We start from the raw sequence: 19,760 nt of genomic DNA, 5'->3' as shown, positions 1-19,760 counted from the left end.
TAGGAGAACTAGCTCCAATTAGCACCTCTTGGTTGGATGGTTTTTTTGGGTGGGTTATAGATGCAACTAGCTCAAACTAGCCCTCATGTTTAGATATACTTTAGGGCTATTTGAGCCCGAACTAGCTCAAACTAATTGTAACCCCTGGATACAGCATCAGTTAATCAGCTGATAATTTGTAAGAATGCACTAAACTCCTTTCGGTCGATAATATAAGATGTTAATTCATCTAATATGTGAGTATATTGGATGTTATAAGATACTCCCTCTGTTCCTAAATATTTGTCTTTTTAGAGATTTCAAATGGACTACCACATACAGATGTATATAGACATATTATAAAAAAGTGTTGTGCTACATCATTATGCAATTGTTGTTTAGCTTCTAATATTAACTTGGTGCTTTTAGGTACATATGTCATTGGTAAAGATCCGCGCTTCGACCCTTTCTGCGTATGGGGCAATGAGATATCGATGAACCAGCATCAAGTGAGGAAGCTGATAAAAATTGTTAGTAAAATGGGTCCAAAGATGACAATTAAACTATTTGTTTACACTTTATCCAAGACAACAGCAAACTGCAGGATGGTAAGTAAGAACTCTGCAGCCTTATTTTTACTGCCCATAATGAGCTGTGTTAGATGACAATGTCTGAATCTTTTTCCTTTGCAGTGGTTGTCAAAGCAGTTTACTCAAGATTACCTCTCAAACTACATGATTGGTGGGCACGCAAAGGTTAAAGTATTTCTACCAGAACACGATGATTATCTAGATGTTTTCATGAAGACCGTGAAGGATGGGCGGTCGGCCATCACAAGGGGTTGGACTAGAGTCGTGTGTGCCTTCTGCATGGAGGAGGGCACAATATGGGATTCCGCTTCACCTTGTTCAGCAATCAGAATATATTTCGCCTCTTTCTTTACCGTCTTTAATAGTACAAGTATACAACTGTGGTTCATCATTCTTTATTTGATTCTTATGTAATTCTTGAACATATGTACCTATGAATCGAATAATGCATTGGTTGTTTGAACCTGATGGATATGAATAAAGTTGTAGCATACATTCATATTCAAATCCAAATCCGGTACAATTTGGAAAAGCAGCAATTAAATGAGGGTGAAATTACGCTCTTCAGGTTGTAACGGCACACACGGTTGGTAAAACACAAACGTTTGCGATATGCACCATAATCCGAGACGGTTCACGGAAAGGAAACGTGTGCAAGCATGCACACAGTTGCCGTTTGCAAACCGTGTGCGATGTCAGACAATATCATAAATGGTGCGGGCAAACTAAACGTTTGTGTTAGTTGCCTTATCATACACAATTCGCAACCATGAACTGTTTCTGATGAAGTATGCATCGTAAACGTTGCACCACGAGATAGCGTGTGCGATAGTTGTTGTGTACGACGATGTTACGACGGTCCGACGTTTTGTAATCCTGTCCGACACTCGTACGACGATTAGCTAATCTTCTTAATGGTGAACCGTTTGTGATGGGCCGTGCATCATACACGTTCTATAATAGTGAACCGTTTGTGATGGGTCGCGCAATGTAAACGTAGCACCATAGAATACCGATTGCGATGGCAATGCGAGCAGAAACGAGTAGGAGTACTGTAGGGGCCCTATCCCCGACGGTTTCTGGGTCGTGTGGGAAGGACCCCCCCCCCCCCTATTGCCCACACTCACTTGACGGCGGTTCCAAATGTCGTCCGGAAAGGGGTTAAAAACCATTTGTTTAGGACCGACATGCACCAGTGCCTTATGTGTAATTTGACTTATGTATTCTGTATTATAGACATTGTACCTGAATTGAGTTATTTCAAAACAGGTTACATGAGAGGATAACATCACATTGGTCTCTCACCAACTGCTCGGCAACTGGAAGCATGCTTAAAATCATTCGATGTTCCTATCCATAGAAATAATAAAGTGAACCGAGCTTGTCAACTCATCCATGCTTATACTATAAAAAATGTTAAGTTCAGTCACTTCAATTTAAAGCTAAACAAAGGAGGAGTACCTAGCCAGATGATCAAACAGGGAGGGCGGCGAATGCTATTGTATGCATGGACAGGGTGGCAACAGACCCTTTTGAGCCACCTACAAGAAATTTTGTCTTGTCTATTAATGGGAGCGACGACATACTATGCAGCCAGAACCACCTAATCGTCCTAGACCTAATCGTCCTAGATTCTCACCATCAGCAGAAAATTGTCCAACACTTGCGGCTGGTGGGATGTGACCAAATCTGAAAATAAGCTTGCCATCCATCACATATACAGTTTCACAATTTTTGACTGTAATAGATAGAATCCATGAGAATCATATTTCCATGCTATCTCTAAATAAGTATGGAGACTAACAGAATGGTCATACATATCTCAACGTCGAAAATAAAATTCAGATGTCGGATCTTGCGCTCTCCAGATAAGTACGGAGACTAACGGAATGTGCATATGATAACTCGGTATCAAAAATAAAATTTAGACATGGGAGCTTGGTGCTCTGTAAAAATAAGCAAGGAGACTAACAGAATGTGCATAAAAAGAACACACTATTTGCAGGATCTTTTTTATGGTTTAGTCATAAGCGCCTGAATAAAGAATGTGATCAATGTGCTTGTGCATCAGATCCAAAATCAAAAGATTGCACATCTATAGTTCCACCTCAATACCTGAATGCTAAAGAGAAAGATATGAGATACCCCTGTTGCCCTGCAGGTAATCCTTTCTTCCAATGTAAACGATCAAGTCCTCCATACTGCATCGCTGTTTTGTCAGAACCTGATGAGAAAAATGGTATACTATCACTGTTACATGGTCTCACAGAGTCTCATAATGAAAGCATTCTGAATTTTTGATCGATCGATGTCCTCCCCACTCACATGTGTATTCTCTTATCTCTGGTTCACATAATTGACAATCTGATCCATGCCTCATCCCAAATACATATACTATATATCATCCTACTACTTGAATCTCTACACATAAACAAACACACATTCACGCACTGAAAAAAGAGACTCAAATAAAGAGGGTAAGGAAGAGCTAGTCCCTCCTGATCCCCAACAGTGCGCCTCCTAAGGCGTGGTCAGTGGAGGCGGACAGCGCCCTTCCCCATGGCATTAAGGAGCAGCGGACAACATCTGGCATGGGTGGAGACCCCTTCCTCTCCGCCCAAGGGCTGCAGTTCGGCAACCGGCGCTGCCGGCCTATCCTGTCAAGAAGCCACACTGCGTTTAAGACAGGAAGAGCACATCGGCAAAAAAATATCAGTCCGCTGTGCACTGATTCCCCCGGGTGGAGGCGTGTGTTCATGGACGGGCAACGACCGATTATGGGCTGGTGAGCGCGGAGGCGGCGTCTCGCATTGGTGGCAGATTTGGATTTTGAAAGAAGTGAAAGTGGAAGGGAAACAGGCTATCCATGCATACCGGAGACGTTGTGGGCGGCATGGGCATAGATGTCGAGGAGGAAGGGGTCGGTGTAGTTGACGCGTCGTTGGCCGGATTCACAGTGGCCGCGACCATCGAGCTCCCGTGGACGGCATCAGCGGGATCTTCTCTGCCATGGGTCCCATCGTAATACCTTCACGCGAGCATGATGATCTATCAACTATTCCTATCTCAGGTGGTTTGTATGCCTGTGGCGAATCGATGTAGATGATGCAGGTGCTGGCATGGTGGTGAAAGGTTTGAAGTAGATCGAAGAAGTCGCTGCGCTGTAGCAGAAATCCTAGATATAAGTACAGTGGGGCGAGGACGTGAACGCAAGTTCAGTGGAGATGAAGGGAAGCATCCGGGCAACCGATCCACTATGTTCAATCGAAGAATATGAGGAAGGGACATAAGGAAACTATCAATGGCTATTGATTTGCTGTATTAGTGGAATTGGAGGAGACGAAGAGAAGGGGAATAGTGTGGAGACGACGACGCTTCAGGGAAAAAGATACTACACGGACTATTTAATATCCTTCCATGGGCTGCCAACGTCGTACAGCCCATTCGAACTTCCTTGAGAAGTGGCTTCCTACAGCCCAACTAGAAGAAATCAGTCGATAGCGAGAGCTAAAGCGTCGGACGTGGTTGGAATTGATGACGTGGCTAACTGCTGAGGTGGAGTGGCGAATCAACCTGTGGTTGAGTTGATTAGGTGGACAGTGGTATCCCCAACCCATCAGGGTTCAAATCCTGGTGCTCGCATTATTCCTGGATTTATTTCAGGATTTCCGGCGATATGCTTTCAGTGGGAGGAGACGTTCCCGTCGACGACGAGGTGCCTGCGGTGACTTCATAAATCTCAAGATGATATGTCGGCTCAGTCTCTCGGAGGTGTTCATAGGGGTAGGGTGTGCGTGTGTGTGTTCATAGGGGTGAGTGTATGCGCGTGTATATGAGCGCTTGTGTCTGTACTGATGCTCAAAAAAAAACTGCTGAGGTGGAGTGAGATAGATGGTTGCATGTTTGATTAGTGATCTGGATAGGCTGCATGTCAAGAGAAATAGATTAGTGGGGATGAACTATTTAGGTATTATAGATTAGTGTAATATCTACTGTATTCTAACTCTTTCATGGTTCATACCCCCGATACGAGCCATAGATTCATCAAAATAAGCAAACAACACATAGAAAACAGAATCTGCCAAAAACAGAATAGTCTGTAGCAATCTGGATATTTCAAATACATCTGTGACTCCGAGAATTCTGAAAATTAGGACGTCCTAAGAATATTTTTTTTATTAATCATCTGAAAAAATCAATATTTTATCACGCTTCTGCGAAAAATGAGAATTGTTTTCCTGAGCACAAAAGTTTCTGTTTTTCAGCAAGATCAAATAAACTATCACCGTAAGCTATGCCAAAGGTCTTACTTGGCACAAACACTAATTAAAACACAAAAACATATCTAACCAGAGGCTAGATGAAATATTTATTGCAAAACAGAACCTAAAAAGTAAAAATAAAAAATAAAATTAGGTTGTCTCCCAACAAACGCTATTATTTACGCCCTTAGCTAGGCATAAAACACGAATAGATCTAAGTATTATCATCTTTGGCATGCAATCCATAAGTGGATATCATAATAGATTTATAAGGCAATTTAATTTTCTTTCTTGGGAAGTATTCCATACCTTTCTTTAACGGAAATTGAAATCTAATGTTTCCTTCTTTCATATCAATAATTGCACCAATCGTTCTAAGGAAAGGTCTACCAAGAATAATAGGACATGTAGGATTGCAATATATATCAAGAACAATGAAATCTACGGGCACACAATTCTTATTTGCAACAATAAGAATATCATTAATCCTTCCCATAGGTTTGTTAATAGTGGAATCCACAAGATGCAAATTTAAGGAACAATCAACAAATTCACGAAAACCTAACACATCACATAAAGTTTTTGGAATTGTGGAAACACTAGCACCAAAATCACACAAAGCATGACACTCATAATCTTTGATCTTAATCTCAATAGTTGGTTCCCACTCATCATAAAGTTTTCTAGGGATAGTAACTTTCAGTTCAAGCTTATCTTCAAAAGATTGCATCATAACATCAATGATATGTTTAGTAAAAGCTTTATTTTGATTATAAGCATGAGGATAATTCAACATGGATTGCAACAAGGAAATACAATATATTAAAGAACAATTATCATAATTAAATTCCTTGAAATCCAAAAGAGTGGGTTTCATTGCTACCTAAAGTTTTGATCTCTCCAATCCCACTTTTATCAATTTTTGCATCAAGATCTAAAAACTCCGAATCATTGGGACGCCATCTAACTAAAATTGACTCATCTCCAGTCCCATCTTTGTCAAGATTTATATTGGAAAACAAAGATTCAATAGGAGTCACATCAATCACTTTAAGATCTTCATCATTATTTTCACGAAAAATAGAAGAACACGCTTTTATAAACCAATTTTTTTAGCACGCATCTTAGCGGTTCTTTCTTTTCACTTATTAATGGAAATTATCATAGCTTTGAGACATTCATTGATATCATGTTTAGGTGGAATAGATCTAAGTTTCAAAGAATCAACATCAAGAGAAATTATATCCACGTTCCTAGCCAAATCGTCAATCTTAAGCGATTTTTCTTCAATCAAAGCATTGAAATTCTTTTGCGAACTCATAAATTCTTTAACACTATTCTCAAAATCAGAGGGCATCTTATCATAATTTCCATAATAATTGTTGTAGGAATCACCATAATTATTAGAGGAATTACTAGGGAAAGGCCTAGGATTAAAATTACCTCTATACGCGTTATTACCAAGATTGTTCCTATCAACAAAATTCACATCCATAGATTCATTATTATTCTCAATCAAAGTAGACAAAGGCATATCATTAGGATCAATAGGAGCACTCTTTCTAGCAAACAATTTCATAAGCTCATCCATCTTTCCACTCAAAACATTGATCTTTTCAATTGCATGCATTTTTTTACTAGTGAAAGATCTTTTGATCTGCCATTGAGAATAAGTAACCATAATATTATCTAGGAGTTTAGTAACTTCTCTAAAGTAATTTCCATAAAAATGCCTCCCGCGGCCGAATCTAAAAAATTTCTAGAAGCAAAATTCAATCCAGCATAATTTTTTTGTATAATCATCCATAAATTCAAACCATGAGTAGGGCAATTTCGTATCATCAATTCCATCCTCTCCCAAGATTGTGCAACATGTTCATGATCAAGTTGCTTAAAATTCATAATATCATTCCTAAGGGAGATGATCTTAGCGGGAGGAAAATACTTGGAAATAAAAGCATCTTTACACTTATTCCATGAATCGATACTATTTTTAGGCAAAGATGAAAAGCAAGTTTTAGCACGATCTCAAAGTGAGAACGGAAATAGCTTCAATTTAACAATATCATTATCCACATCTTTTTTCTTTTGCATATCACACAAATCAACGAAATTGTTTAGATGTGATGCAGCATCTTCACTAGGAAGGCCGAAAAATTGATCTTTCATAACAAGATTCAACAAAGCAGCATTAATTTCACAAGATTCCGCATTAGTAGCGGGAGCAATCGGAGTACTAATAAAATCATTGTTATTGGTGTTGGAAAAGTCACATAGTTTGGTATTCTCTTGAGTCATCGTGACAAAGCAAGCAATCCAACACACGAACACACAAAAGGCAAGCGAAGAAGACGAACTGAAGAGGGGCGAAGAAAAGGCAAATCTTTTCGAAAATCATTTTAGAAGTGGGGGGAGAGGAAAATGAGAGGCGAATGGCGAATAATATAATGCAAGAGATGAGAGTTTATGATGGGTACTTAGTATGGCTTGACTTGGCGTAGATCTCCCCGGCAACGGCGCCAGAAATTCTTCCTGCTACTTTTTGAGCTTGCGTTGATTTTTTCCTTGAAGAGAAAAGGGTGATGCAGCAAAGTAGAGTAAGTATTTCCCTCAGTTTTGAGAACTAAGGTATCAATCCAGTAGGAGACAACGCACAAGTCACCGAATACCTGCACAAACAAACACCAACTTGCACCCAGCGCGATAAAGGGGTTGGCAATCCCTTCACAATTATTTGCAAAGTGAGATCTGTAGAGATGGATAAACGGTAAAGTAATATTTTTGGTAATTTTGGTTTATGGAACGGAGAGTAAAAGATTACAAAAGAAGTAAATAGGAAACTAAAATTATAGACCAGAAACTTATATGATGGAAAGTAGACCCGGGGGCCATATGTTTCACTAGAGGCTTCTCTCAAGATAGAAATTATTACGGTGGGTAAACAAATTACTGCCGATCAATTGATAGAAAACACAAAGTTATGACGATGTCTAAGGCAATGATCATGAACATAGGCATCACGTCCGTATCAAGTAGACTGACTCCTACCTGCATCTACTACTATTACTCCACACATCTACCGACTCCTGCCTGCATCTAGAGTATTAAGTTCATAAGAATAGAGTAATGCATTAAGTAAGATGACATGCTGTAGCGGGATAAACTCAATCAATATGATGAAAACCCCATCTTGTTATCATCGATGGCAACAATACAATATGTGACGGTTCCCCTTCTGTCACTGGGATTGAGCACCACAAGATTGAACCCAAAACTAAGCACTTCTCCCATTGCAAGAAAAAACAATCTAGTTGGCCAAACCAAATCGATAGTTCGAAGAGACTTGCAAAGATATGAAATCATGCATATAAGAATTCAGAGGAGATTCAAATAATATTCATAGATAAGCTGATCATAAATACACAATTCATTGGATCTCGGCAAACACACCGCAAAAGAGTATTACATCGAATAGATCTCCAAAAACATCGAGGAGAACATGGTATTGAGAATCAAAGAGAGAGAAGAAGCCATCTAGCTACTAGTTATGGACCCATAGGTCTGACGTAAACTACTCATGCTTCATCGGAGAGGCAATGGTGTTGATGTAGAAGCCCTCCGTGATCGAATCCCCCTCCGACAGGACGCCGGGAAAGGCCCCTAGATGGGATCTCATGGGTATAGAAGGTTGCGATGGCGGAAAGGTGTTTTCGTGGCTCTCCTAATAGGTTTTGGAATATTTGAGAATATATAGGCGGAAGAAATAGGTCGGTGGAGTCACGAGGGGCCCACAAGGGTGGGGGGCGTGCCCTTCGTCCTTGTGGTAGCCTCATGACTTTCCCGACGTGCACTCCAAGTCCTCTGGGTGTCTTCTGGTCCAAGAAAAATCATCGTGGAAGTTTCATTCCATTTGGACTTCGTTTGGTATTCCTTTTCTGCGAAACTCTAAAATAAGGGAAAAAAACAGGAAGTGGCATTGGGCTCTAGGTTAATAGGTTAGTCCCCAAAGTCATACTCCCTCCGTCCGAAAATACTTATCATCAAAATGAATAAAAGGGGATGTATCTAGACGTATTTTAGTTCTAGATACATCCTTTTTTATCCATTTTGATGACAAGTATTTTTGGACGGAGGGAGTATAAAATAGCATATTAATGCATATAAAACATCCAAAACAAATAATATAATAACATGAAACAATCAAAAATTATAGATACATTGGAGACGTATCAGCGTCCGAACGCGTTGGCGGACGCGCAACCCCTCCGGTGACGCGCCGAGTATCGAGACGCACCATGGGCCTCGTCCGACGAGGCCATGGCACGGCGTGCCCGCCATGCAAGGCACCGGGTGTGGGAGGTGGCGGCAGCCCTCGCGGCGACGGATGTCGGCGAGGCGGAGTCGCATTCTCCGGCACACCGTATGGCGCATCAGTCCGGGCGCCGCAACCGCATTGTGGTGGACGTCGGCGGCTCGTCCCCAGATGAATTCATCATCGATCTGACGTCCAACAACACCGTTTGGGTACCGGTCTCCGCGAGAAAGAGTAGGGCATGGGAGACGACGGGGCCTTGAGTCCTGTGAGCCAGCTCGTGTCTCATGCCCTACCCTACCTTGCCGGTGACCGGCCCAACACTCTGAGGAGCGCAGCCGGCCGCCGGACATGGCTAGGGCGGAGCCGGCGAGCGGGGAGTGGAACCGGACGAGCTCCACGTAGATTAGATTTCACGTTGCATGTAATAATATGGATTTGAGGTTTTTAATTTGAGGTATCCGAATGGGGAATGCGTTTTTTGAGAGGTGGCCGGTCACCGTCCGCGGACGCACCCGTCCGCGTGTGTTTGAGGGGTCGGATTTGCCAAATCCGGCTGTAGATACTTTAATCTTCGTCTACGTGAATAACTATTTTCATTTTATTAATGTAAAATTATTTAGAACAATTGTTCTACGGTTTGCTTGCGAGTCAAAAAAAATATTAACCTCATAAACAGTTATGGTTTCAGCCTCCTCGCGAAATGGAGCTAGCACCTCGTGTTCAGCCGTAATCGGATCACTCGACATCACCGTCGATCTTTGGCCACCCGTTCTCTGCTTGCGATTTGACAAATGCTGCAAGCATCTTGATATCGTCTTCAGGCAGCCGGGGGCCGAAGGTACACTGCCCTCTCGGCGTGCATTGCTCTCCATAACCCTACACACACGATGAAGCTCATTCATAGTTGCAAAACGTTTACTCCTGTCAACGACGTACATAATGGGTGCAAATTTTACGTACCGGCATCCTTCCCTTCCCGTAATAAGTAATGTTGTATATCTCTTCCTCCGTGGCAACTCCATTCCTGAAGCAAATTCAAAATTTCTCTTTGCCACAGTCAATATAGACCGGACAAGAAATTTCATGCAAGCTGTAGTTTAACAAATGGCTCTGCCATACCTCTCAAGATCCTTCATGGAGAGGGTGGCTCCCTGGACATGATCAAGGAGCAAGCTCAGAACAGACGATGATCTGAACCTGGAATTTACAGTCGTTACGACCGTGCAAGGGATTTCAGCAAACTCACCGGCTGTAGGATGTTCCCTCCCGTGTCGTGGCACCCGATGCACGCCTTCCGGAACAGCGCCGCGCCTTGGGATTGGGCAAACGCTGCGCAAAAATAAGTGCCATGTGGTCGATCGACAAGCAAAATTCACCGTATATTTTGCCACACCTGGTGTGCACAGTGCATGCAATGGATCGAAGTCTAGAACAAGCATCTCTACTGACAAGCGGCAGGCTAGGCAAACCTGGTGGAGTACCGGCAGGAATGCCAGGAGTCGCGGCGGCGGCGAGGAGGAGCGACGCGGCCAAGAGCGGCGCGGCCGCGCACCGTCTTGCGGCCACGGCGAGAGAGGCAGGCGCCTGCTTCAGGCTGCAGCGGCACGCCGACCTACTCCGAGAACAGTGAGACCGCGGCGCCGGCGGCCGCGCGGCCAGGGGAAGCTGGTGCATCGCGCGCCCACTGGCCCTTGGCATCGGAGGCTGCTGCCGGTTGCCTCGCTCGAGGTAAGATAAAGAACGTGGTTCAAGGAGAAGACACGTAGTAGTAGCAGGTGCAAGGATTGGGTTGGGGAGATTCTATTGGACGCTCGTTGCGTCCAATAGCGAGGCCACGCACGCACAAGGGTCCGACTGGGCCAGACCGTTTGCAACGTATTACCTCCGTCCGGTTGACTGGTCCATTTGTATTTCGTGCCCTAACAAAATATGAAAATATACTTTGTATGTCACAAAAGTTATAGTGTTGGATTCATAGTCAAAAGAGATTCCAAATGATAATATTCTACTGGTATATAACTTATTTTTGTTAGTTAGTTTTTCTCATCTTGACATTGACAGTACAATGAACACAAGAAATAACAAAAATTACATCCAGATTTATAGACCATCCTGCGACGACTAGAAGAACTGAAGCGAGCCAAAGACGCGTCGTCGTCATCGCCCTTCCCTTGTCGGAGCCGGCTAAAACTTGTGTAATAGACAGTCGGGAAGTCATCGTGATAAGGCCCCATAGAATCAGCGCACCAGAACAGCAACTGTCGCAGATAAAGAGTAGCGTAAATCAGAAAGATCCAACCTGAAGAAACATGAACGTAGACGAACGACGAACAGATCCGAGCAGCTCCACCAAAGATAGATCCGCCGGAGACACATCTGCACACACACACCGACGGTGCTAGAGGCACCACGGGAACGAGGCTAACCAGGGAGAACCTTATTCCATCTTCAGGAAGCACCCGCAGCTTCTTGAATAGGACACAAACCCTAACAAAACTCAAAGTAACATCTAAAAACTGAACCCTCACACCGGCAAGGATCGGTATCCACCACGCCTCTATGGCCATAAGGCCCACCGGAGACAAGGCGAACCGGCATCGGCAGGACGCGAGAAAAACCTCAAGTGTGGGAAAGGAGGTGACGGCTACGTGATTTAATGGTTAAAGTTTAGAGTCTGTCTAGATCTCAGTCGACCGAGACTTCACGAAGTCTCAGTCAGCTGAGGCCTGTTTCGCCTCCCTCACTGTTGGGTTTTAACTTCCCATGTGGTGGGCTTGGGGTGTGGGCTTTTTGTTTTGTTTTTTCTTGTGTGTTGTTTGTTTGTTTAGCCCGTTTTACCTTCCTCCCTGTCCATGGACGCAACAAAAAGACAGCAGAAAAATGTAAGGCCCATTTGTGCAGCTAAACAACTCTGCCAGGTCTTGGTTCCTTCTCTAATGCTTCATACAACGTCACAACTTCTTCATACAGCAAACCCTCTGATACTTCAGTGTCAGTGATCTCTCTCTTCTAAATTTGTATCTTCAAGACCCTGCTCTCTGCCTTCGTCTTCAATATTTGTACCTGTGTGTGGCTGTATTCATAAAAATGTATATGATACATTAGTGTTGCGGGTAACTTGTGTCATTCGAACATACTCTAGGCAAAAGAGAAACAACAATACAAGACATATATGTCGCAGGTAATTTCTTTGTTTGCTCGTGTTTCCGGTAAGCCAACAACAGACGTGTAGATAAATGACAGCATAAAAGACTAATCATACCAGGTGATGCATTTAACATACCACACTGTTAAGCCAATCTCTTGTTTCAGCTTTAGCCTTCTCTAGGATCCCGTGTGAAAATAAGAATTGATGATAAGACTCATAACAACTGTAGAAAAAAAGTGGTTAAAAATCAAACACAGAAAAGAGACTGAGTGCATAGAGTTTTAGGCTGTTTACCTGCTCCTTCTTTCAAGGAGGCCTCGGTTTTAGTTTCTATCTTGCGTGCAATCTGCTTGTGGGCACCCATGAGAGCCTGCTCATAAAATAGGCACTAAACTATGTCAACATATATCACAAATTGATTTAACACAGAAAAAAGCTATGCAATGCTTTAGAAATGTTAACATGTAACGAAAAAGAAGTTGGCTCAGCCACCACAAAAAACTGAAAATAAAAGGAGTAACTGCTTCTATAAAACCGAACACCTATAACCAGGAACACTGCCATATTTCTTCGGTAAATCACTCTTCAATTTACAAAATAAATAAATGCAGCATGTGGTTCTATAAATTACATTTACTCACATTCAGATCAGCAGGTCAAATGAACACCTCTAATGTTCTATTCCAGACATTATTAGACGATGAGATCTCCCAACTAAAATCCATTCAAAGCCCATCATCTAAGTTCTTCCCCTCTTACTACCTCTCAAGTTCTAACAAATGTCAAAGACAAAATACAGAGGCACTGAAAACTGGAGTTGCCACTTAACCTGCCCCAACACCTGTAAAATAACGTATTTCCTCCATATAACTTAGCACTGAAGTCCCCATCTAAAAACACTAATTAGACCCCCTGAAAATCAGGATTCACACAAAGGAAAAAAAGGCACCAAAAATTCCGAATAATCCGCACTAGCAAATCCCTCAAAAAACATGATTCGCGCCTGAATCAGGAACCCTAGCCAACAAAAAAATGGACCCACTACTTGATTTGGGCTCACGCCCATGATGTTTGTCAGCCTCAGTGGTTTGACACACAAAAAATCAAACTATACTCCATGCATTTCAGCAGGCCCATTTTCAACGGAACTGCTAGCTGTTGTGGTCGCAGCGGACCTAAGAGATCCCGAAACTTGGAGTGAGCTAGAGTTGCAGTGAACTACTAGGACAAGTGAGCTGGACACTCCAGTTCAGGGGACAAGCAAAAAAGATGCTATTGAGATACTCCCTCCGTCCCAAAATATAGTATAAAAGATAGTACCAAGCACTACATCTATAGTTTTAGAAAACTGAATTCACTTGCACCATTATGCATCAGCACTACTGAAGCTGAAGCTATGGAGTGGAGGCATGCATGCAGGCAGGCTACGCTCAAAGATTCATCAATCCTACTACCCCAATTACATGAATAACAGCACATCGATTGCTCTCACTAATTTCAGACCATACACCATGCATTTCAGCAGGCCCATTTTCAACAAATAAAATTTACCTGTAAGGGGGGGGGGGGGGGGGGGGGTCATGAAAATTGCCCCTGCCCCCTACGCTCCGGCCCCAAACACAAAGCTAATTGTGAGATTGGGGCACTTCTTTTGTGCTAACGAACATGGCAAATGGGATTGTTGCGGTGCTCGTGTGACGCACAACGGGGGTAGAGGCGCGCGGGGAGGGGGGAGGGGGGATACCTTACCTGATCCACAAAAATCGGCCCCCTCTCCCCGATGCCCCTTCCGATAAAGTAAAAAAGCCTATTCATAACTATGTTGGTAAAAGACGTGCAGTTGTAGTCCAGAGACAACGCTTACAATTGCATGAATAGTTACCCCCTCTCCCCACCGTCCCTCCCTCTATCTGATGCCACCTCTAACAAAACAAAGCCCCCAGTTGCAACCATGTTGGAAGACATGCAGTTGGACATGCGACCGGCCCCTCTCCTCGTCAGCCCCTTCGACAAAACAAAAGCCTAGTTGCAACCAAGTTAGAAGACGTGCAGTTGCAACCAAGTTGGAAGACAAGCAGTTGCGTGACTATAGTTGGACATGCAACTGGCGCCCTCTCTCTTCCCACGGCACCCTCCGACAAAACTAAGGTCGCAATTACAACCAAGTTAGAAGACATGCGGTTGCGTGACTAGTGTGGGACATGCAACTGGCCCCTCTCCTTGTCGGCCCCTTCGACATAACAAAAGCCCAGTTGCAACCAAGTTAGAAGACGCACAGTTGCGACCATGTTGGAAGACATGCAGTTGCATGACTAGTGTGGGACATGCAACTAGCCCCTTTCTCTTGGCGTCGCCCCCTCTGACAAAACAACCCCCCCCCCATTGCAACCAAGTTAGAAGACATGTAGTTGTGTGATTAAAGTTGGACGTGCAACTGGCGCCATCTCTCTTCCCACCGCCCCCTCCGACAAAACAAAGGCCGCAATTACAACCAAGTTAGAAGACATGCAGTTGCGTGACTAGTGTGGGACATGCAAGTGGCCCACTTTCTCTTTGTGCCGCCCCCTCCGACAAAACAAAGTCCACCAGTTGCAACCAAGTTAGAAGACATGCAGTTGCGTGACTATAGTTGGACATGCAACTGGCCCCTTTCCTCGTCGGCCCCTCCACCAAAACAAAAGCCCAGTTGCAAACAAGTTAAAAGACGTGCAGTTGCAACCAAGTTAGAAGGCATGCAATTGTGTGAATAGTTGTACATGCAATTGGCGCCCTTTCTCTTCATGGCACCCCCTCCGACATAACAAAGCCCCCCCCCCCCCAAGTTGCAACCAAATTAGAAGACATGCAGTTGCGTAACTATAGTTGGACATAGAACTGGTCCCTCTCATCATCGGTCCCTCCGACAAAAAAACCCAGTTGCAACCAATTTAAGAGACGTGCAATTGTAACCAAGTTAGAAGACATGCAATTGCGTGAATAGTGTAGGACATGCAACTGGAACCCTCTCTCTTCCAGCTGCCCCTCCGACAAAACAAAGGCCCCTAATTACAACCAAGTTAGAAGACATGTAGTTGTGTGACTATAGTTTGACATGCAACTGGCGTCCTCACTCTTACCCCCCCCCCCCCATTCAACAAAAGAAAAAGCCCCCAGTTGCAAGTATGTTAGAAGACATGCAGTTGCATGACTGTAGTTGGACATGCAACTGACCCCTCCCCCTCCTCGCCGCCCCTCCGACAAAACAAAGCCCTAATTGCAATCATGATGGAAGGCATGCAATTGCAACCGGGGCGACACTTGCAGTTGCATGACTAGTGCGGGACATGCAACTGACCCTCCCCCCTCTCGCCTTGTTGTCCATGCTCCCTTTGACGAAACAAAGCCTCAGTTGCAACCAAGTTAGAAGACATGCAATTGCATGACTGCCGTTGGACATGCGATTGGCCCCCTCTCTCTCCCCGCCGCCCTCTCCGACAAGTGCCCTAGGCATCCGTACAATCATATAGAAAAGGACCAACTCCCGATGGCCCAGCTTGAAGTCCGCAATGAACTTCTTCCAGTCATCACCACCAAGGCGAGTAGTTTGTGCCCCCCTGTACACTTCCACAATGTACCCGCGGCTGTGCGCTTTGAAATTCATATAACCGCCTGGCAACTGAGCAAACTTGTTCCTTGCAGAGCATGGGACGATATGGAAAAACAAAACAATAATAAACGTAAAAAAATAGAAAAAATTCAGAACAAACAAAATAGAAGGGAAAATTGTGGACAGGAGTACTATACGGGAAAGATTCCGTTGGCATCACAGACATAGATGCCGAATCTCCGACCATTTTCATTTTGGCAGTATGCGTGGTAAACTGGGCACACCATTCCTGTTGGTGGAGTAAGAAAAGTAAAAAGCTGTGAGGGATCATACTGCCAAAAACAAAAAACAAAAAACAAAAAAATGCATGCATTTCTTGACATAAAATTGAGCTTTACTATTGACTTAAGGTTGCAATAGATGCAAAACAAAAAAAGCTCACACACGAATGACTTAACAAAGTGGAAGAAGATGCTTTTCACATAAGGATTAGCTCCAAGAAAAGCATTCTGTGGTTAAAAAAAGCCCCTACAAGACAATGACATTTAAAAAGTTCACTAGGATTACATCTACTACTGATTAACACCTTATCCCAAGAAAATGCAAAAGAGATGAACTACATCTACTACTAATTAACGTCACCCTAAAAAATTACTAATGCCTAACTGCATTTTTTTCCATCAATAGGAATGGAAATAATCAAAACCAATGAGTCGGACCTGATAGTCTAACTCCTTGTTGAAGGAAAAAAATCGACAAAATGGAAACTATGCTTTACTAAAAAATAATGGCTACAAAATAACATTTTAAAAAGGTAATGTGCATGGAGAAATGGGGATCTGATGCTAAGCGAGAGGAAGATAGTCAACTATAAAGTTAGGGTTTCAGAAAACAACTTGATCCTCCCCCTAACATCTTCAGTGTTTCCAAACTAGACCACGCAAACAACCGCCCTTGGTGAATGTTGGTCCAAGTAGAACAAAACCATCTGACCCTTCCCCAGCTTGTTGTGTGCAACAAACTTTCTCCACCCTCTCCCATACAATGCACTCTGCTTGCGCCCCTTGTGACACTTCACAGTGTATGTACGTTTGTTTGCCTTGAATGTCAACCTATCTCCCGTCAGGTTGTCGGAACAAACCCTTTCATTGCATGTAACAACCTATTTGTTTTTGACCGAAAAAAGCAAAAAAAAAACGTTAACTACATTCCTACATGGATCAACTAGTAAAAAATAAGTTCACTTTGAACATTAACCCATTGAATTATACATTCTACATGGAATCAGATAAATAATAAAACAGATAACTATAAAGAGTGTTATCCAATTCTCTTAACTACTGTTGGATTGAAAATCCTACATGGGTTGAACATGAACATCAACCCGTGAATTCTACAAATCTACGTTCTACACGGGTAAAAAATGGCTAAAAAAGATATACACTGAACTCTTAAACATGAACCAGCCATATCAGTGTAAAAAATACAGTTACTAAAAACAAAAATATCTAGCAAAAGTAACCCATGAATTGTACCATACATGGTTTTTGGAAGTAAGCCAAGCTACAAACACTAACAAAAAGATTGTTGCTAGTAAAACACTAATAAAAACACAAAAGAAAGTTGCTGCTAGTTAAATCATGGCCATGGTTTCTGGAAGTAAGCCAAGCTACAAAACACTATTAAAATGACCCCTTGTTTTTTTGTACTGAAAAGATCCTTATTATGACAGTAAGTGTCCTTTCCTCTCTAACCACACAGGAAGAACTTAACACACTAGATAAAAAAATCAATGATTTAAATGTAAACAACTAGTTAGCTAGGGGCTCCCCTCTGCTTCAAAACTCAAGGAGAAAAAAGAAAGGGCCAACCTTCAACAATATATTATGTGATGATGAGTACACACTAAAAAAGAAACAAGGATCAGAAAATGAAAAAAGACAAATAAAAAAGAAACAGAGGCTCTGGAGTTACCCCCTCCCTTCTTGAACTCCTTCCAGACATACATACTGATGCCGCTTCCCCTGCTCTCGCGGTCAACAAGGGCTCAGACAAACTGTGCAAACCATCTCCTGTGCACATAAAAATGGTGCCAAACATAAATTTGTGCTAGTGCGAGGCATACATATTCAGCTAATGATTTTAGTGAGAAACTTGCATGCTTAAAAAAAGGATTTCAAGATAATGATGATTTATCATTGGCATCGACGGCTGATGAGCAAAAATATATTTACATTGGGTTGCAGAGATAAAAAGATGAATCTATCAAAAGACCAAATTAAAACAAAAAATGTGTGAACACATGGAAGAAATCGACATACCACTGCTAGTGATGCATTTAGTAATCATTATCTTGATCCCAGACAAAAAAAATTGAACATGGTACTGATTCATAGGGTTTCAGCAAGAAAACTGAAAAAACATGCTACTGCTACTTATTAATAGGGGTTCAACAAAAAATATGACAAAACAAATAAACATGCCCACTCCTAGTGATAGATTCAGTAATAATCTCTCTCGTATACAGAGAAAAGATTTCAAAAACATGCTATTGATTAAATGGGTTTCAGCAAAATATAAAATAAAACAAAACAAGGGACTGAGCCACTCCTAGTGATAGGTTCAGTAATAGATATGAGAGGGTTTGGGTTCAGTACGTAATAATCCTCAAACATGCTACTGATTTCACGAAAATGGATTCGGCAAAAGTCTGAAAGAAAAATCATACAAAAAAGAGGACACACTACATGCCACTGTTTGATTAAAAAGGGGGAGCGATTCTATGCTTCAAGCTGCTAATCTGGACTTGATCCAAACAAAAAATGAAACCCAAAATCCCCTCAGATCTACTGCATCTCGCCAACAAAACAAACAACAAGAAAAGGAGGGGGTGGCACTTATTCCATCAGCAGCACCGCCTGTTCTCTCGCTGGCCGTGGAGGAGCACATCGATTTCTTCGTTCCGCTGCAGATCTTCAGATTTGACAGAGAAGAATAGAGAGAGAAGGAAGAAATGAACTGACTTGCCGTTCCCCTCCTCTTAATTACCACGAGTCCCACTTCCTCTTCACCCCCTTTATTTACTGCACCCCCAGCACTTTGCCCCAGCCTACAAAAAAAGCGACATGCTCGCACGAATCCAGGCCGGCCCCAAGCATTAGACAACGCTCCAACAGAAAGACAAGTAAACGGGCCGGTCCGTGTATTATACAGGCCGAAACAAAGGGCAAAGCGCCCCAGCGCGAATCTACAAGCAAACATCGATCGAACAGCTGGCCAGTCGACTGAGACTTCACAAAATCTCAATCAACTGATTTTTAGCAATTCCATAAAGTTTAACTCAAAATACAAGAAGGATTGATAAAACCAGACGGAGGTAATCTCGAGCAGCGCACGATGGCGTAGCGCACACTATAGCGACCAATTTCACTGTGTCTACAGGTTTTTCACCGTAGACGTATCTGCGCTGTTTGGTTCACTGTAGTCTCCACTAGTATTAAGCAATCAAACAAAAATTTTCTTACGTGCACCCAACAATTAGTCCCACAAAATGCACAAACTAATCATCACCACACAATCAGTCCTACGTGTCTCAATCTAACAGCCATCGTTTATCTGGTAGATTTATGGTGTGGACTTGGCAAATTCCAATGACTGACCGTACTCAACCTCCACCATCCACCCACGAGAAGAGAAATGTGCAACAACCGGCCCCGCGTCCGTCCCCTACAATCACGCAGTTCTCATCGCAAACTAAGGAAACTAGAACGAAATCAGCTCCCCTCGCCCTTAACCTCGACGCCGCTCACCAACAGCGCGACCTCGCACGATCACCATCGCCATCGCGAGCAGCGTGGCATCCGTCCGCGAGATCACCACA

General features: G+C 42.9%; 1 protein-coding gene and 1 long non-coding RNA gene across 11 annotated transcripts; both read right to left on the bottom strand.

Moving 5' to 3' along the window:
• Positions 1-8,214: 8,214 nt before the first annotated feature.
• CYTC6A (Cytochrome c) lies at positions 8,215-10,928 on the bottom strand. Of its 5 annotated transcripts, none has more exons than XR_015616003.1 (6): positions 10,616-10,928; positions 10,393-10,475; positions 10,266-10,297; positions 10,107-10,170; positions 9,812-10,022; positions 8,215-8,776 (listed from the first exon to the last, which is right to left on the bottom strand). XR_015616003.1 is itself a non-coding variant. In XM_048699816.2 (5 exons), the coding sequence occupies exons 1-5, from the start codon at positions 10,842-10,844 to the stop codon at positions 9,882-9,884; spliced, it is 549 nt and encodes a 182-aa protein (XP_048555773.1). In that variant the 5' UTR covers positions 10,845-10,927; the 3' UTR covers positions 9,723-9,881. The 5 variants fall into 5 exon arrangements, 1 of the variants encoding a protein (XP_048555773.1); XR_015616004.1 differs by having other exon boundaries at positions 8,215-8,766; XR_015616005.1 differs by having other exon boundaries at positions 8,215-8,703.
• Positions 10,929-11,127: 199 nt separating this feature from the next.
• On the bottom strand, positions 11,128-19,058 carry LOC147984448 (uncharacterized). Of its 6 annotated transcripts, none has more exons than XR_015616009.1 (6): positions 17,855-19,045; positions 16,078-16,169; positions 12,589-12,664; positions 12,430-12,517; positions 11,985-12,219; positions 11,128-11,404 (listed from the first exon to the last, which is right to left on the bottom strand). It is a non-coding gene; the product is annotated as an uncharacterized LOC147984448 (long non-coding RNA). The 6 variants fall into 6 exon arrangements; XR_015616011.1 differs by lacking the exon at positions 11,128-11,404 and having other exon boundaries at positions 12,019-12,219; positions 16,078-17,042; positions 17,855-17,952; positions 18,778-19,058; XR_015616010.1 differs by lacking the exon at positions 11,128-11,404 and adding an exon at positions 16,777-17,042 and having other exon boundaries at positions 12,019-12,219; positions 17,855-19,049.
• Between the last annotated feature and the right edge of the window lie 702 nt (positions 19,059-19,760).

This window comes from Triticum urartu, chromosome 2A (assembly GCF_056163025.1).
Source record: "Triticum urartu cultivar PI428250 chromosome 2A, HENAU_Tu73, whole genome shotgun sequence".
NCBI classification, from domain to species: domain Eukaryota; kingdom Viridiplantae; phylum Streptophyta; class Magnoliopsida; order Poales; family Poaceae; genus Triticum; species Triticum urartu.
Note: the sequence above shows the minus strand (reverse complement) of the source record. Positions and strands in the feature narration are given on the sequence as shown.

Coding starts and splice junctions, on each gene's coding strand:
- CYTC6A (XM_048699816.2), bottom strand. CDS start 10,844: ATGCCAAGGGCCAGTGGGCGCGCGATGCACCAGCTTCCCCTGGCCGCG. Junction 10,476..10,615: donor TCCTGCCGGTACTCCACCAG/GTTTGCCTAGCC, acceptor ATTTTTGCGCAG/CGTTTGCCCAATCCCAAGGC. Junction 10,023..10,106: donor ACGGGAAGGGAAGGATGCCG/GTACGTAAAATT, acceptor TCGTGTGTGTAG/GGTTATGGAGAGCAATGCAC.